At 38.0% G+C, this 18,036-nt stretch overlaps 1 protein-coding gene across 1 annotated transcript in view; it reads left to right on the top strand.

The window, feature by feature from the left end:
• The window catches only part of LOC114698814 (centrosomal protein of 128 kDa-like), a 120,662-nt gene that overhangs the window by 58,914 nt on the left and 43,712 nt on the right, over positions 1 to 18,036 (top strand). Inside the window, exon 3 of the mRNA XM_028877665.2 lies at positions 6,134 to 6,157. Within this exon, the coding sequence (XP_028733498.1) occupies positions 6,134 to 6,157 (24 nt within the window). The remainder of the gene's footprint in view (positions 1 to 6,133; positions 6,158 to 18,036) is intronic.

Below are 18,036 nucleotides of genomic sequence, written 5' to 3'. Positions count from 1 at the left end.
CAAGAAGCCCAGGAGATGTGTGCCCTTGAGGGAAATAAAGGAGATCCTTAGGGCCTTCCTTGGGACATCTACCTTTGGAGGCCATCAGGAGTATATCCCTCTTCTACCTGAAAATACAAACCTACCCTATTACTTCCTACACATTCTCCATGGCACGGCCCTGTTCATAAGCCAGGGCAGAATCACCACTGCAACATGACCTGCTCAGGCTTCAGAGTGTTTTTGCTGGCTCTGTGGCTAACCTCACAGCTAGAGACCTGTACTCTACTTTTTAAAGTGTAAATCCTAGAAAACAATTATGATGCGTTGATTTTGAGTTGCTGGCTTTTTTCCTCTACTACCCACCTGCTGTTCTTGCATGTCTCCCTGGGAATAGTCAGTTTTAGAAATCCTATCAGCTGTCATTTACGTTGCCCCAGACATTGCCACAGGCTCTATTTTATCTGCTGATAATTTTCACTTGTGCTGTATCCCAGATGCCACACAATGAACAAAATGCCTTTGTTTCCCACTAGTAGCCCTTTCAGTGTGGAATTGGGAACTCCCGGGAGAATGATAATTCCATCTTCCACCTTCGTTTTTTTTTTTTTTTTTTTTCTTTAAGGTACATTTTTGTAGACACATACTTACATACCCCATTACATTGTATCTGAAAGGAGGAATCTTGAAATGATACTTCATTTTAAAAGATAAAAGTCTTTGCTTCTTGATTTTGAAATAGAGTGAAGAAACCTAACTTTAGTACTAGTTTCATAGAATTAAGTGCAAGAATTTATAGCATGTTGAAACAACACCCCCTTTCCCCATTCCTTTCTGGTCGTATTTTCCAGTCTGAATTCTAGATACAAATCTACAAAGCTTCACCCATCCACCCCATTTGCATTCCCCACTCCATAAACCATCACTCAGGCCCTTCTGTATTTCCCTTAAGAGTAGATACAAAATTGCACAGCATCCTTGTGAGACTACAATCCCACCCTCTCCCGAAGAGCCGACTGACTTGTCATGATCAGTAATGACCTCATAACAAGGAAAACCACAAAGCTAAGTGCTGATCTGAGAGCGAAGCAAGGGGAAGGCACAGAAGACAGCCGCGGGCTCGCAGGTCTCCATCTTAGCAAAAGTAATATCCCACCCGAGAGAACGTACTGGAAAAGTGGAAGAGATCGTTGAGTCTGCTTTTAAATCCTGCGATTGTCTCTGCATCTCAGACACTTGCCACACCAGGCGAGATAACTAGGAGTATTATTAGACACTATGTCTAGGCCAGGATTTGACATGGGTCTTATTTGCTTCTCTTGGTAAGTCTGTTTGGTCATTTAGTGACCGTGTTTTAAGATAAAACCTTCACCTGTTGTGGTTTTTATTTTTTTTTTTCATTTCTTTCATTAGTTCTGATTTGTTGTTTTGGATCCTGAAGTAGGTTAGCTTGCAAAAAACAATAAGTAGCTAATGAAATAACAAATATACTCATAGTATCTACTGTGATGAGGTTAACAGTAAACTCTTAGTACCTGTTGATGGGTAAATTGAACATTGGATGGTTGACACATCAGTGTAAACTTCTCTAATACCATCCATCCTCAAGAGAGTCTAGGGTAACTTTGTTTGACTATTGAAAGGGAGCATGCAATTTCATGTATAGATCATAATTGCATGCATATAGTATATTCAGAACAAATTTATGCTATATTGTAAAGGTTTTTGATGTTGCTGTGTTAAGATTGTGTTTTTTAACTTTCAATTTATTTCAGTTTATTTTAAATACCTCTAGGAAATGCTTATCTTGTTGGTAATAGTCAATGAAAGCTTTGTTCTTCCTTTCTTTGTACTATCTTGACATTTGGGAAAGAATGTGAGGTTATTTCTACTTTTTTAGCTATGAAACTATGGCTAACTACTAAATGCAACTGTTTGATATGAGGAAATGCCTAGAAATAAAAATGTATAGCACTTACATTTTGTTCCATACATCTATCCTTTGTTAAAGTCATGCTGGTACAGCATGACTGTCCACCAGATATAGTTGACATTGGGCCTGGTGAGATGACTCAGTTGGTAATGTGCCTACTGGGCAAGCATGAGGACATGATTTCCATCCCCACTTACACAACTGGACATTTTAGTATATGAGTGTAATCAAAGTGATTGGGGAGCTGGAGAGAGGAGGATCCTTCAGGCTTGCTGGGTAGTTAATTTAGCCAAATGATTTAGTTCCAGATTCAGTGAGAGACCCTACCTTAAAATCTAAGGTGAAAAGTGATTGAGGAAGATGCCCAACATTGACTGCTGCTCTCCACATGCACACACACACAGGCACACGAGTTGATACATACACAGAAGGGTTGGGATTGACAAGAGGAGCCCTTGGCAGTGCTATTTGTGGTAAAGCTGAGTAGTTATCTTCTAGAATAGACTATTTGCTTCTAGTGGGACGATGTCCTCCCTGTGGGATTTTCTTTTTGAAAGTTATATATCCATTATAATTCTTCTGTTCTAAAGAAGATAATGAAATTATTTTACTTGTAGAGCTTTGACTTGGAAAAGACAGATTCATCTCATGTTTGTATGCCAGTGTTTTCTCCTATGTTCATAATACTTTTAAAGTCCTTCTCTAAAAATACTATGTGATTGTGACAAGGGTACTAGAGTTCTTCAACTGTCGTTTTATACAGCAAAATAAGTCTTAATATTCTAATCTGTAAGCGTCTAATTCATCTCTTAAATGTGATAGCTAATTCAATGTGTCTAATTGATTGGTTCAGCTGATTCAAGTGAACTGTTAGTGATTCACTGTTCAGATACCAGCAATCCATTTCATGCTCATTTCCAACCTGGCCGACAGTCCTTTCCCATCTGCAGTGATGTTAATGAATTTGCCTCAGCCCATTCCTGAATTCTAATGCATACTCCATTGTGACCATCAGTAAATGAATATTTATGGTTCACGGCGGAGCATTCACCTCATCCTAAAAAGTTAAAATACATTTTAACAGTATGCATGCTGTAAGCTTCCTCTCAAATGTAGCTCTGTCTACATGGCCTGTCAAGCCCAGAATAAATTAGAACACAGTGTCTTCCTGCATTATTCTCACTAGATAGTTTATGATGGTCACGTGCGAGAATAGCTGTTAACCCTGCACATTTAAGCCAGGGACTGTGCAGCTCTGTGGGAATCCTTATATATGAAAAACATTATTTGTTGCCACTGTAGATGTTTCTTAAACTTTGCCTTATAATTAAAGAATGGTGGGAAAATTAATTATCTAATCACAAAATATCCCAATGATAACACTATAGACTTTATCCTCCCTAAACTTTGTTTCCTCAAAATATTTGAAGGAACTTTTTCCTTTGATTTCTATTTTGATATTGTTGTTTAATCTTGTATTCCCTCAGAGATTCATATTTTTGCCTTTGCACTAGTCTAATTGTTTCTTTTCTCTTTGCTCCTTGTGTTGGCTATCTGGAAACATTTCCTAACAAAGAAGTAGATTTGTTTAATTCTATAATTTATTTGTATACTATCCCTACAGTTCATTTTAGATGTTTTTATATGAAATAAAAGAACTGGAGGTCCTTAGATAACTTGAGAGAATCTGCCATTGTATTAAAAGCCCATATAAAATTATGTGTATAAGTGTGTTATATGCAATGTTCATTTTCCTTAGAAGATTTCTTTTCAGTGGACACTCAAATCTATGACTGTAAAGATAAAGTCACTAATCCATCACCTAAAATAATTTGATTACCATGACAGTATCTTCATCACAGTGGAGGTTGTCTTCCCTTCACCTTTACCTACCCCTTTAATGTTATGACACTTTTCAGGGTTCAGACTTAAAAATAAGGATTTTAAAGGGTGTTGAGCCTATAGGTGGAGCTTGAAGATAAAATCTATGGCAACAACATCTGGCAATTCAAAGAGAAAAAGAAAGAACAGTTAACAGTAGAGCAATTGGTTGCATTTGTGGCCAGTTATGGTGTTCTACATTGATAAGTTTTTAAATCACCTTAATTTAAAAAAATAAGGAGTTATTTTGCTCTTAATTATGACCTATAATTGAGACTTTAAAACGATGTGGTTTAGACCATGCTCACTTATGGGAGCAATGCCTGAACTCTTACTAGCTGCTGCCGTTGTTGTTTGACAACTTGAATTAATAAAATTTAGGTTAATAAGAACTTCCTATTTCCTTAATGTCCTCGTTTAAAAAATCCACTTACATTTTATTTATTTGTGTGTGGGTAGGGCCACGCCCATAAATGTCCAAGGATAACACCTGCAAGTTGACTATGTGTTTCCCAGAGCTCCAACTCAGGTGATCAGGCTTGCTGGCAAGCACTACCCACCAGCCACAGCACAGGCTCCTCCTGGCTGGCTGGCTTTCTTTGCATTCATTTTCCATTGCATTCTGATTCCATTACCACTTGGGAAGAAAGTTGGCTGTAGACAAGCAGGCTTTAGTAAGCCACAGTAGGTGTTTTGCTCCTTGGCCTTTATGTTTTAAACAGATGGTGTTATTTGACTGTTTGAGTTTATAGTTCTATAGACTAGGCTTATGTTTACAAGTCATACAAATATTTAGATAGAATTCAGACATATAGCATAAATCAGATTATCTTTGCCATAAGTGTGATAAGGATGAAAACAGATGGATAGAATTCAGCTAGACATAGAATAAATCAGAATAATATCTTTGCCATGAGTGTGATCAAAATTAAAGCAGATGGAAATTAAACTCTTCTGTTTTGACATTATATAAATTTGCTTGTTTCAAGCCAGTTAGTTATATGTGTTTTCTTACAATATAGTAACATTAAACATTATCAGCCCACAGGGGATGGAACAGGGGAAACTTTAAGTCCATGCAAGGGTTGTAGATATTTGGATTCCCTGTTGTCTGTTCAGTCTGCACAGGACAGTGACATATTGCTGAATGATGATGTTCCAGGTTTGCTATGAATAGGAAGCATGGTAGCAGCAGAGTAGAGACACTTTGAGGTGTCATATGCATCTGTGACATCACTCAAACATGACACTCTAAGTCACCATGGAATACTGATTTATAAAAACCATAGTGGCAAGGAGAAGTCCTACCAAGTATACTAATAAACTGTAATTAAACAAATTGTGTTGCTCAGCTGCCAGCTTTCGGGTGCCTTCCATAATATAGGGCGTTAATATGCTGACTTGTACCCTCCTAGCCAAATGTTTACAGGCCATTCATCTCAGTTTCTCAGTGTGAAGACTGGGCTCTACTTATATTATAGAACTTCTGAGAGAACAGCCTGTATTTTCTGGTGAGGCTGAAAGAATGTGAGTCAATATAATTAAAGAAAAAGATTCCCGACGCCATAGATTCCTCCAGTTGCTCAAATGGCAGAAGAACAACACACGGCCTCAGCCCCATCTTGAGCTTCAGACTTAGCTTCCTCTCAGATCCAGTTTTTGAACTCGGTGAATATGTCCAGTTTCCACCTTTCACCTCTAGAAAGAGTTGTGATTATAGTTATTGAGTTCCAAACTTTTTTTTCTCAATCATCTGGCTTGTTACATGATGCTGTTTATGACTCCTTTAAAGCCAGTGTTTCTATAAACCAGATTCTGTAGTTACTCTAGAGGAACTCGGTATCAGGGCCCTCGGCTGCATGGGAATCTTTTTTATTCAGAATTTGTGTCTGACTTTTAACTGTTGAAGTTAAATCTAAAGTTTACTAGATCACATACTTCAGTGTTTGCCTAATGAAGCAAGTATACTTGGTAGTGTCTTTTGCACGCCACTGCTACCACCCAGCTGTGATTCCCATATTCACACTTACATATCCTTAAGGAGACAATTTTGTCAGTACAGTAGTGATATGAACTATTCCTCTCAGTAACCAGATCTGAATTCATAACATTTTCTATTAAATTAATCCCTGAGGTCCTGTCAATCAGTAGGTGCAAGAAGAAAAGGTATTGTGTTTCTTTCCTGCTGTTTTTCTATTACTGAGATCATCTGAGTAAGGAGTTTTCAGTTTTTATATTTTTAAAATAATATTTTGCTAATAGCAGGTAGACAGAAAAACTTGCAAACGAAGTCAGCTTACAGCTTTGCTTTAATAATTCTGTACTGTGCTTCATTTGCAGGACCGTGTAAATGCATTAGAAACGGTAAGTGGGGGCATTTTCCTTCCTGTATCAGAATTACTGCTGTCTGATGTGGATTTCAGAGCCCACCAAAGGAAGCAGTTCAAGGAAGTATTTCTAAAACTACTGCTAAGATTCAAAGTGGGGAAGGCGCTAAACTGTGTCTAAAAGGTAAGTGAAAATAGACTTCTGTTGAAAACTTTCATAATGAAAGTGTGAATGTATGGAGAGGACTGCAGGTGTGGGAATGGACATGCCAAGATGAGCTGCTCCGTGGATAACAGGATTAGTACAAAATGATCCATACCTTGCCTGTTTTTCTTCATCACTGCAAAGGTTGGGTGGCAAGCATTTGGAAGGCCAAGTTTTTAACTTACTGCTTTCACTTTTTACCATTGCCCGAAAGAGAGTGATAAAGCCTGGTCAGCCCTTTTCTGACAATCTTACTTGACAAAATCTAGTATTGGGAACCATTTTAAGTACCTAGCTGTAAACACTATGTGATTGCTTTTATTTATTAGAAAAATGATTCATTTTAAAATATAAGAGAGAAAACAACGTATCTATAGTTGAAGTAAATTATAACACACCATGCTGTGGTCGTTATGGAAGAGGCTTATGTTATCATTTCAAATGAAAACTAATTCAAGAAACAAACTCCTGTGTTCTTCAGTGATGTCTTACATACCTAAGAAACAGAAGAGGAGGGGCCAGGTGGTGGTGGCACACGCCTTTAATGCCAGCACTCAGGAGGCAGAGCCAGGTGGATCTCTGTGAGTTTGAGGCCAGCCTGGTCTACAGAGCAAGATCTAGGACAGGCACCAAAACTACACAGAGAAACCCTGTCTCCATAAACAAAAAACAAACACAAAGAAACAGAAGAGTGAGAATACCCATATCAGCCACTAGTTAGATAAGAATTAGGTTTTGTGATTTGTTTTTTACTTTTCCAGGTTTAGAAAATATGGCTGTTTTACTATAATGAGCATTTTTTTTTTCACAGTAGCCATGTGAATCGGAAAAAACAAGGCTCTGGGTGTAAGTTCAGTGGTAAAGTGCTTGCCTGGCATGTGCAAGAAGACCCTGGGTTCAGTCTCTGGCACCACATTAAATAAAGGGAAGCCAGCAAAACAGTAGAATAAATTATAGTGCTACTTTATGGCAAAATATTATGCAGCAATAAAAAGACATATTTGAAGAAGTAAAGGTTGCCATGCTGTTGTGTGTGTGGAAAAGTATAGCAATGTATAAAGCTTTGATGCAAATACTGGAAATGCATATTTTTACATTAAACCGTCATTAAGAAACTACACAAAATGCTAACAGTATCTTGGGAACAGTGGTGGTTTTTCTTTTGGTAAATTTTTAATGTACAGGAAGGAATAAAACTCCTTTAAGCAATAAAGCTAATAAGTAAAGTTTCTGTATCTTAAGTTTAAGAAATAGAAATAAATGGACCTGTTTTTATAGAGTGACACTGTCCAAATTCAGTAATTTCTTCCTTTGATTTAATTGGACCTCTCAAAAAGTTCACTCACCTTCTCCATTTCATTATGATAGCATTAGGGAGTACAGTGTTTTTTCCTCCACATTTTTACTTAATTTTAGGAGTGTTTTGCCAACACACTTATGACTTAAATATTCTCTTCAAAAATATAAGCAAAATGACAATGTGTGTGTTGTAGACAGACTGAGAGCACGAAGTACCATTTATATACATCAGAAGTGTATCTTTCCTGACTCTGCATTTGTAAAAATGGCAAAATTACAATAATTTTAGCAAGTCTTGATATCAGATTAAGGGAAAACCTCGGAAAAATATTAAAGCCTAATGCTGGGTTGTCATTATTATTGTGATTGCATCTTATTTTTTATTTAAATATCAGAATTTTATCAGTGTGATATCCAAAATTTAAGTTACAACAATGCAAACTCTTTTTCATTTCTTTGTATTTGTTGGTCTTTTTCTATACCTAACATCTTCCTAATGAAGTATCATGCAGTAGAATCTTACAGGCCTTTTCCAAGGGGTCCCCTGAAACCAAAGGTAAAAATTAAAAGTCGTCATGAGAAAAATAAAAATGATTAAATGGACTGGAGTTGGTACAGTAACAGTTTTCTCAAAAATAATTATCATAAGTAAAACCATAAAAATTAAAATGCTTGGTGATAATGTTAATGCTTAAATATTATGAAGTCCTTTGACTTCATATGGCATTATAAGAAGCAGAATTTAATTCACTTGGTAGACTCTTCAACTGATAAAGTATTTTATAGTTCATAAAATCAAATATGCTGAAAGCAGTCTGAATCATTTATTATCCTCTCATAATTCAGACTCTAGAGCATCGGCACATACTGGTGTCCCACACTTGGCTATGGCTCTGAAGGTCACAGAAGGAATCATATGCCGGTGTGTGTTGTAGAAGCAGATGTCACTTTGCGTTTCATTGTTCCCTCAGGGCTACTAATGATTGATTACTTTAAGTGTTCAGGTAGTTGTAACACCCAAAAGCAGGGTGCTCCTTTGTTGTCCCGTGACGTCATTTGGCAGTTGACACCATCTGTGTCCACTCAGACTTCCTCAAACTTCCCCTCTATTTACTGTCAGACAAGCTCCTGGATTTCAAATTACACGTCATTTGTAAACTAATCCCCAAGATCTGTCAGAAACTTCACATTCAGTAAATATGCATTGAATGAAAAATTTTGAACTCTACGTATCCAACTCTTGTGCAAGACTGTACCTAGCAAACCTAGTATAAATATTGTCAATCCAGTAGTCGAGGAGAACCATTTCCCAGAAGTGCATGAAATTAATTTCTGGGTCTTTCCAGATAGTACCATACATTATTTGATGTCTTACTGAACATGAACCATTTTCCCTGTTTACCTTGAGTTTTCCTGAACAGGAAACCCTTCAGCTAACATATGGCAAGTTGATCTCCCAAATAAAGATAAGTGATTACCCAAGAAAAATTCTGGATGAAAAGCCCCAGCTCATAGGCAGTAGTAATAGGAGATGTTGTGTTTTCTGGGTACTCTCAAGGTACTGTGTTGACTGAAGGGGGAAACAGGGATAATAAGTTGTGATCAGTGCCCATAAGGAACTTGTAGTCAGGTTGAGAAGAAATGTCACTTACATGTAAGTGAGTTACTGCTGTGAAGTAAATGGACTGCTCCCAGCAGATGAGAGGGAGAGACAGTGCGCGCTGCAGCAGCTGTTACAAAGGGAAGAAGATTGGTAGCATAAATTAGAGCAGCATTGTGTCTGGGAACATCATAAAAATTACAGGTTTTGTCGTTTGAAGACATAATGAGGAGGAGAGAATTATCTCTGAAATATGAAGAGTTTGGTAGTGTCATGCAGAAGAGAGCCAAAGGAGGCATTCCCGATTGAGGATGTAATAAAATGAGCATAGGGTTGGTCAGGGCATACTCTTAAGACCATTGATATCATGATTCTCATGTAATTATAAAATGAGTTCCTGTAAAATGTGCTTATCTAACTGTTTAATGATGGCACGGGCAGGATATTCTAACTGATTCAAAAGAACAAAGAACTACAGAGAGAGGAGGGGGTGGCATGGGAGTAGGGGGGTCCTGAAGTGAATTGGCTTCTTCCATAGTAGAAAATGTAATCAATTGAAACTAGACAACATTAATCATCCATAAACGGGAAGCATTTGCTGTCAGTTGTCTACAGCTCGGAATTATACAAACTCAACAGCAGTGCCAGGTGGAGCGAGCTGGTAGGGTTGGAAAATCCAGAAGGGTGTGAAACGCCTGGCTGTTGTTTTCTTTCAAAGTCCTTCATGTTTTCTCAGGGTAGATTGACTATATCCTTTGACATTGGCAACAGTTTGTCATGGTAATAGTTAACATTCTGGGGCTGTGAAATGCAAACCGAAGAGTTTGGGCTTGATCTCTTATACCAGAAATCCAAGTGACTTCCTTTTGAGAACCAGTTTCTACTGGTTGTCACTGGATGCTGAGACATCCTTGGGAGGAATTCTAGCTTTTCCTTGGGAATGAACATTGGGAGCCAAAAAGTAGTAAACTTTTTTTTTTTATTTATTCCATAGAGAGTTGTTAATGGCCTTTATGCCTTTGTCTGTGGTTTGAAATGCAGTATGAAGACATCGGGAGTAGTCACCCTGCCCCTGACAGAGTGGTGTGGGGAGTGTAAGACTGTAAATAAAGATGGGAAGGGGGCATCTTGGATGAAGACCAGTTTTAGAAATATGCTTGAAAAAAATGAAGGATTGGGAGCTCTCAATGATGTCACTGTTCTGACAAAGGATTACAGATCAATAAGTGGAAATTAAGGCCAAGAGGAAGTAGAGAAACTATTGAGAAGGCAAGAAAGTGAAATTGAATTTGCCGCAATTCAACTTGGATCATAAATTCATTTTTCACATATTTGACGAATCTCCCTTTATTGTTATTTTTATGAACACCTTGATACTTTAGATTCTCATATTCTGTTATTGAAACTTGGCATGACTGTAGTATCCCAGACATCCCCCCATATAATAGTATAGATTCACTAAGATAAAAATGATTTCTAGTAGCAGTTCAAGCATAATGAGTACTTGGAAGGATGGTGCCATGGCCGCATCTTGGAACCAAGGCTCTTCTTTTTCCTCTGTCTGCCTCTGTGTGTTCCTGCCTGGTCCATCTCTGGTCATTATGACTGCATTATAACTAGTAAAAGTAAAATAAAGAGATAAAAGGATGTATAGTTTATTTAATGATATTTGAAAGTTGTACGCACATGTCTGTTCATATCCCTGGGCCAGAATTCAATGGCACAGCTATACATAGTTCTAAGGTTAAAAACAAAATACCTATACAAACAGTGAACATTTGGGAATTCCAAAGCAAACTTCCAAACAGCCCATAATTCAAAACATAAATTATAGTGGGCCTTGTAAAATGTATAGGCTGAGATGATAATGATGTGTTTAAGTGTGCCAGATTAGCAGAATTGATGCTTAGTGAGAAATTTAGGTACTTAGATGCTTACATAAAAAAGAAGGGATGAAAATCCAAATTAAGATGAAGAAGATAACAAATGTAGAGAAATTAGAGAAAAATGAGAAATAAGGAAAGGACTAGGAATTGATGAACTGGAGAGAAACAACCATGCGGTGGGGCTGGGGAAGTGATGTTGGTGACTTGACCCGCAAATTGGCTTTGAGCAGCCTGCCTTGGTGCGAGAGACCATTGCTGCTCCTAAGTGAAGACACAACCACAGATGTGGGGAATTCCACAGAAACTGGAGTGCTGTGTAAGTTATAACTGCAATATCAGGGAAAGTGACCAAGCTCCTAGAAAGCATAACTTCTAAGACTAAGATTAAATTTAATAAATAGACTCATGGCTGAATTCTAAAATCATACTTAATTCACAGTCTTCATGCAATTTTTCTCCCAAAGGGTCACCAACCCAGAATAGTCTTAGATTAAATTTCCAAAGTGTTGCAGGAGTTAAGTTTCATGAAAACTTCCTGAGACTAAGGAAGAAGGCAGGTGTACAGCTCACGTTATGAGCCTCATGATTTTATTGCAAAAACCAGACAGAGTGTAAATAAAGAAAATTGATGTCTTTTCAATTATTACCATGTATACAAAATTAATGTACCAAATTATTAGAAAAAATAAATTTTTAATGTTTTATATACAGATTTATTTAAAAAGCATAATCATGAGTAAATTGAAGTTATTCCTGGAATATGGATTGGTTTACCATTAGAAAATTCACCAGTGTAATTCACCATACTCATAGATTAGGTAGGACTCCTTAAGATGCTCCTTTTCATTAGTAATGAGGGGAATGACAATTAAAACTACAGAGAATTGTCACTTTCGTTAACCTGTACATGTATATTATACCCGTGTTTTTGTTGATGGTATATTTTACCAAAAACAAGGAGAGTTGAAACGTTATCAGAACCTAGGTTTTTGTTTTGTTTTGTTTTTACTTCAAAATGACTATTACCACACCTCCAACAGTGATGTCCAAAGATAGCTAGTGCAATACAGTGTGACTTCCTGCTGGGGTAACATGCTCCCCTGGACATGCAAAGCTCTTCCAAGGAGTTTCAGGCACAAACAGTATAAAGAGAATTGCCTTCCCCAGCCTCAGCTCTGCATGTACTTTTCCTACACTGGGCTGCTTGAATAGGCTGCTGTAGCTTTCAAAAAGCCTCCTCTCTGACAGCAAGTGCTTCGGGCACTTGAGAATGTCAACACAGACATGTACAGTAAGCATCTTCCATATACCTTCCCAAACCAGAAAGTGAATGCTTAGTAGCCACACTGCAGCCCTTCGATTCGTCAAGTACGACCTTTGCCTCCAATGAAGTCAAAAGGGAATTTAATCATACAGATAAATCATCATAATTAATTTTGGATGACAGAACACTATGCAGTAACTGTCATAAAAATAGAAAGACAGTCAAGAGAATAAGGTGGATATGAGAACACTTTTCTCATTTCCATGTACTTTGTGTGAACAAAATTCCTCAATGATTAAATCCATGGAAACAAAATAAGAAGAGATACAGTGGTACCCTGACTTACTGAACAGAATCAGCCTTTGCTCCTGAATACATAGGTTAACCGCGCACAGGGAAAGGGATGCTATTCCCATTCCATCAAGTGATATGCTTTGATTTCTTTTCTTTTTGCTACCATTTCATATGTAAGACTTTTTCTTAAAATTTCTTAATACAATAGTAATCTAGCTCACCAAAAGTATGTAGTATCCACTTAGAGTTTGTGATCACCAAAAATTTTAGAATGTAATTTGTCTCTATGAAAGAGTAGCAAATATAGCACTATAAGAAAAAAAAATATTAGAAATTTAAAGGAAGGCGGCAGTGACAAAATTTGTATTTTTCATGTTTTCTTTTAAAATTATTTTTTAGCCTTTGAAAATTTCATATGACCATGTTGATCACACCTTTCATATGACCATATGTTGATCACACCTTTTATATGAGTGTGTGTTGATCATACCTTTCATATATGAGTGTATGTTGATCACACCTTTCATATGAGTGTGTGTTGATCATCACATTCACCTTCCACTTTCCCCATTAGCACCCCTGGGCCTCTAGCACATCTCCCTTTAAACTTTGCCTTTACTTTTTGTAAATCATAATAATAATAATAATAATAATAATAATAATAATAATAAATTAAAGCCACTGAATGCAATTTATGCTGCCCATGTATGCATGGGTGTGGGTTCATCCACTTACCACAAGCAATACCAGTGGCTAGAACCTGAAAGAAAAGTACTGTCCCTCCTCTTGTAGCCCTCAGCTGCTAGTAGCTCCTCAGCTAGGGATGGAAACCTTGGGTGCTCCTCCCCCATCATACTGGAGTTTTAACTGGCTTGATCTGGTGCAATTAACCTGCTATGCACTCTTACGTGTGCACTAGCCATGTCTTGTTCAGAAGACAGCATTTCATAGCTCTCTTCCTCATCCTCCTTTTCTTTCTTCTTTCCCTTCCCTGGTCCAGTGTTCTCTGGAAAGTGGAGATTGGTAGAGATGTTCTGTATACAGCTGACAACTCATGGTCATAATCACTTATTCTGAGCACTTAGACCAGTTGTGATTCTCTCCACTGACGGATGTCCACTGCAAGAAGCTCTTCTGACCAAGGTTGAGAACAGCATAACTCTCTGGGTGTGAACAAAAATCTTTTGAATGTAGTTTGACTGGATGGCCATTTAGTGAAAAAGCAGCATAGGCTCCTTTGTAGGGCCTACAATCTGTCTAGTCATAGGCTTTTGACCAGGTTTACAGTATCAGGCATGAAATCCCTTCAACATAGTAGGTTTCATATCGAATCAGAAAGAGGTCAGTTACTCACACATCATGCCACCTGCACAAGTAGGCACACATTGCCTGATGGATCTGTGTTGTAGCTTGCAAGATTCAGTGATGGATAAGACCACTGATGTCTTCTGTCTCCTAGCAACCTTTTCAGCACTATGAAAGCTAATCACCCAGGAAAGTTCATAGTTGATCTCTCTGTGTTCTACAACCCAAGTTGTATATAGCAATAGAATCTTACCATCTAGTTATGGTGGCAACCCAGACGATTGTAACAGCTGAGCTTGTTTGGGTTCTTCTAGGACTTCCTAACTACTAACTTGTAGGGAGGTAAACCATGCCTGGCTCTAAGATTGTCATTGAACAAACTTATCTTTTGGGGCATCCTTGTCCCCTATGTCCACCTATGCAGTGTGACTTTGTTCAAACTCAGAGTTTTTAATTATTTTTTATTAGCTTACAAACTAGTGGGTTTTCATAAGGATAAGTCTTTGTCTTACTTCCTTAGTTTTGTGTAACTTTCAACTTTTTCATTTCTCCCATTAGCATACATTAATTACATATAATAATAGGTTTCATTATAGTGTTTCCATACATATCCTTGCCATATTTAAATAATTTATCCCATTACCCTCTCCCTCCCACTGTATCTTATCCCCTTCCTCATTCTAACTACTCCTCTTCTACTTTCAGATTTTTTTAATGACATATTCTGATCACAATTTTTCCCTTCTCCATCTCCTTCCAGATCCTCTCCAACTCCCCATCCATTCAACCCACACCTCCTTTCTCTTTAGAAAACATGCAAAAAAAAAACCAAACAAACAAACAAAAAAAACCACACCAAAACAGGACAAAACAAACAAGTAGAAAGAATAAAACCAAACAAAGAAAAAGCACAAGAAGCAAATAGAAATGTAGAGACATAGAGAAAACCCATTAAAAACTCAAAATCGGAAACCATAATACATAAGTAAAAGACTAGTAAAATTTAAAAAAAAAAATGCCCAAACCATTATGTGACAAAAATAAAGAGAAAAAAAAAAAACTATTGAGTTCATTTAGTGTTGACCATCTATTGCTGGGCATGGGGTCTGTCCTTAAATATAGTTAATATACTCAGACTCTGTTGTAGAAAACTAACTTTTCTCTTGCAAGTAGTTATCAGTTGTAGATAGCTTCTGGGTTAGAGATGAGGGAAGGTACCCACTTCTCTCAGTTCTGGGACCCCATCTGGCCTATACCTTGTGCTTGCTGGTAACAGTCTCTGTGAGTTCATACATGTCTCAGTCTTGTTGTGTATAGAAGGCCTTATTTCCTTGGTGTCTTCCATTCCCACTGGCTTCCGTTCTTTCCTTTTCCTTTTCCACAGGGTTCCCTGAGTCCCGAGGGGAGGGGTTTGATAGAGATACCCCATTTAGGACTAGGTGTTCCAAGGTCTCTCACTCTGCACGTTGTCAGTTGTGGGATTTCATGTGTTTCCTTAGTATCCAAATTACCTTCCTTACTGTCACTTTCAAGAACATGAGCTCCTTCAGTGGCTGTGTCAACTGTTAACCACTCATAAATGCTTAAGAGTGAGGCTGCATGAGGACCTCCCTACTCTGTGACAAGCTGCTGATGGGCCCAATCTTGTACAGACCTTTTGCAGTTAATGTTATTCCTGGAAGTCAGCACTCCATACCTCCAATTCACACTTCTTTCACCTCTTGCTTTTCTTCTGCCCCTTCTTCCAGGATGTTCCCTGAGCCTTGGAGAGGAGGGTACAGACATTCTGTGTAGGACTGGACATCAGTAGTCATTGGTTAATTGTAAGTTTCTGTAGTCCCTGCTGGCCAATACAAAAAGAAGCTTCTTTGACCAAAGCTGACAACAGCACTATCTTATGTATGTCCACACAGTTATCCGAAGGCAGTTTGACAGCCATGCTATGTCCATGTAGAAAACAGCAGCGGTGGTTTATGAACTCCTAGCCATTAGCTTCTAACTAGATTTACAGTTCAAGAGCTGAAAACCCCCTTTGAGGAAGTCATCAAACCCAGTGAGAAAGTGGTTAGTTATCCTCCTAACAATCTTGCGCTGGTAAACTCGTCTTCCACATTCTTTTGGTACCATTGCACTTGAGGGACACAGCTGAATAAGATGTGATGACAGTGTTCTCTCAGAAGTCCAAAAAGATCCTCATGGAGCACTGTGAGGGTTTCCTATGAGGGAGGAAACTTCCACACCAATTCCGCTCAATTTCACTGTGTCCTGTGATCAAGATGTGTGGCATCTTCAGCAACAGAGTCTTACCTACTTCTGGTAGAAATTGCCTGTATTATTTTGGGGCCTCATGGTCAACAACTGGTAGGGAGGTGGTATACCTCTGGCACTGGAATTTTCGTTTAATAATTTACTACTTCTGGGAATAACTCTATTTACCTTCACATACTCCCTCCATTCTTTTTAAGGGTATCAAATATAGTTTTTGTTGTCTCTCCCCAAATTGCTTTATTTATGATTTTTAAGCAAATAAATAATATCAAAGTATTACTGAGATAAAGAGTTGGTTGAATAAGTTGAAATGAGTAATAATAGTGTTACTTGAAAATGCCTCTATTGATATCTGGGGAATAGATGGCCCAGCTAGTAAAGTGTTTGGTTCATCAGCATAAGACCCCAAGTTCTGATCCCTTACATCTGTGTCAATAGCTGACCATGGCAGAGGAGAGGGAGATAGGAGGAATCTTGGGGCTTCCTAGCCAGGCTGTCTAAGAGACATTATTTCAAAATAAATAAATAAATAACTAAGATTGGGAGTAATTGAAAGACAGCCAGTTTAACACCCTAGCTCACTTGTATGCATGCACACAACACACACACACACACACACACACACACACACACACACACACACACACATGAATGCACACTCAATGTGTGCACACACAGTAACATGTACACAGACATTGGCACTCACATAGGAAATGCTGGCATTGGGGAAATGTGACCTTTTGCAATTGCGTAAACTTATGACGCAAACATCTAAACAACATTAAAACCTATGTATGTGCTTATGTGTTGAGGACCTAAATAGTTTAAATAATTACTTTAGAAAGTAATTAAATTTTTGAAAAACCACTGACTGAAAGCAGATATGCAGTTATGAAGCTGCAGTGGATTGGCATTCAGTCTGCTTATCGAATGCTTAAAACCATCTAATCTACCTTTGTTTGGGATATATAGTTATAAATTCTAACCTAAAGCTATTCAAAAAATTTTAAATCCCACTGGAAAATTGAGAAATATTATTTTTAAAACCCCTTTGGCCTCATAAGAAATTCTGTAAAGACCTAAAGAATCCATCCTGCTGTCATTAGGGGTAACATTTGAATTACGCACACACTAATGACTTTGAATATTGGTGTCCAGTTCATGTTTATACCAAATTTACAAGGGTGTGTTCTTTGTCCTTGTGGCTATTATAACGTACTGCCATGTATGCTTACTTTTCCCTATGTGTGGTGGGGTGTCCAGTCAATATGACTTTCCTTCTTTGCTGTCCTGAATCTTACAGTAATTATTCATCATTAATGACATTTGCACATAGCTCTGCAGGCTCAACAGAAGAGCAGCCATTCTTTGTTAACAGGATGAATTGTGCCCTAGTCACTTGGGAGTATATGGTCACCAATGAGTTAATGTTCTTATTAAGAGCCCCTGCTGTGCCCAGGAAACACTGACCTGAGTATGTGAATCTGAATCAGGCCAGATAACTGTTAATTATTTCATTGCCTCTTCTCAGGATTTGCAAGGACCTTGAAGCTAAGTAAAAGTTGGCTTTATCTCTTTACAAAGCCCAAACTTGCTGTTTCCAACCCAAAGATGAAGCCATGTTCATTTTTGGTTTTGCCAGGACTATGAGCTTCTCATTGAAGTTGCCTGAGAGGTTCAGTCCAATTGGATTTTCACCAAATAAAACGCAGTGTGCTCTGTACGCTTTTGACCCAGAATCAGGTGAATCTCAGCAGTCTTGGCCGAGCCACATTGTAAAATTTTGGATTTGTTT

This window comes from Peromyscus leucopus, chromosome 14 (genome assembly GCF_004664715.2).
Source record: "Peromyscus leucopus breed LL Stock chromosome 14, UCI_PerLeu_2.1, whole genome shotgun sequence".
Taxonomy (NCBI): Eukaryota; Metazoa; Chordata; class Mammalia; order Rodentia; family Cricetidae; genus Peromyscus; species Peromyscus leucopus.
Note: the sequence above shows the minus strand (reverse complement) of the source record. Positions and strands in the feature narration are given on the sequence as shown.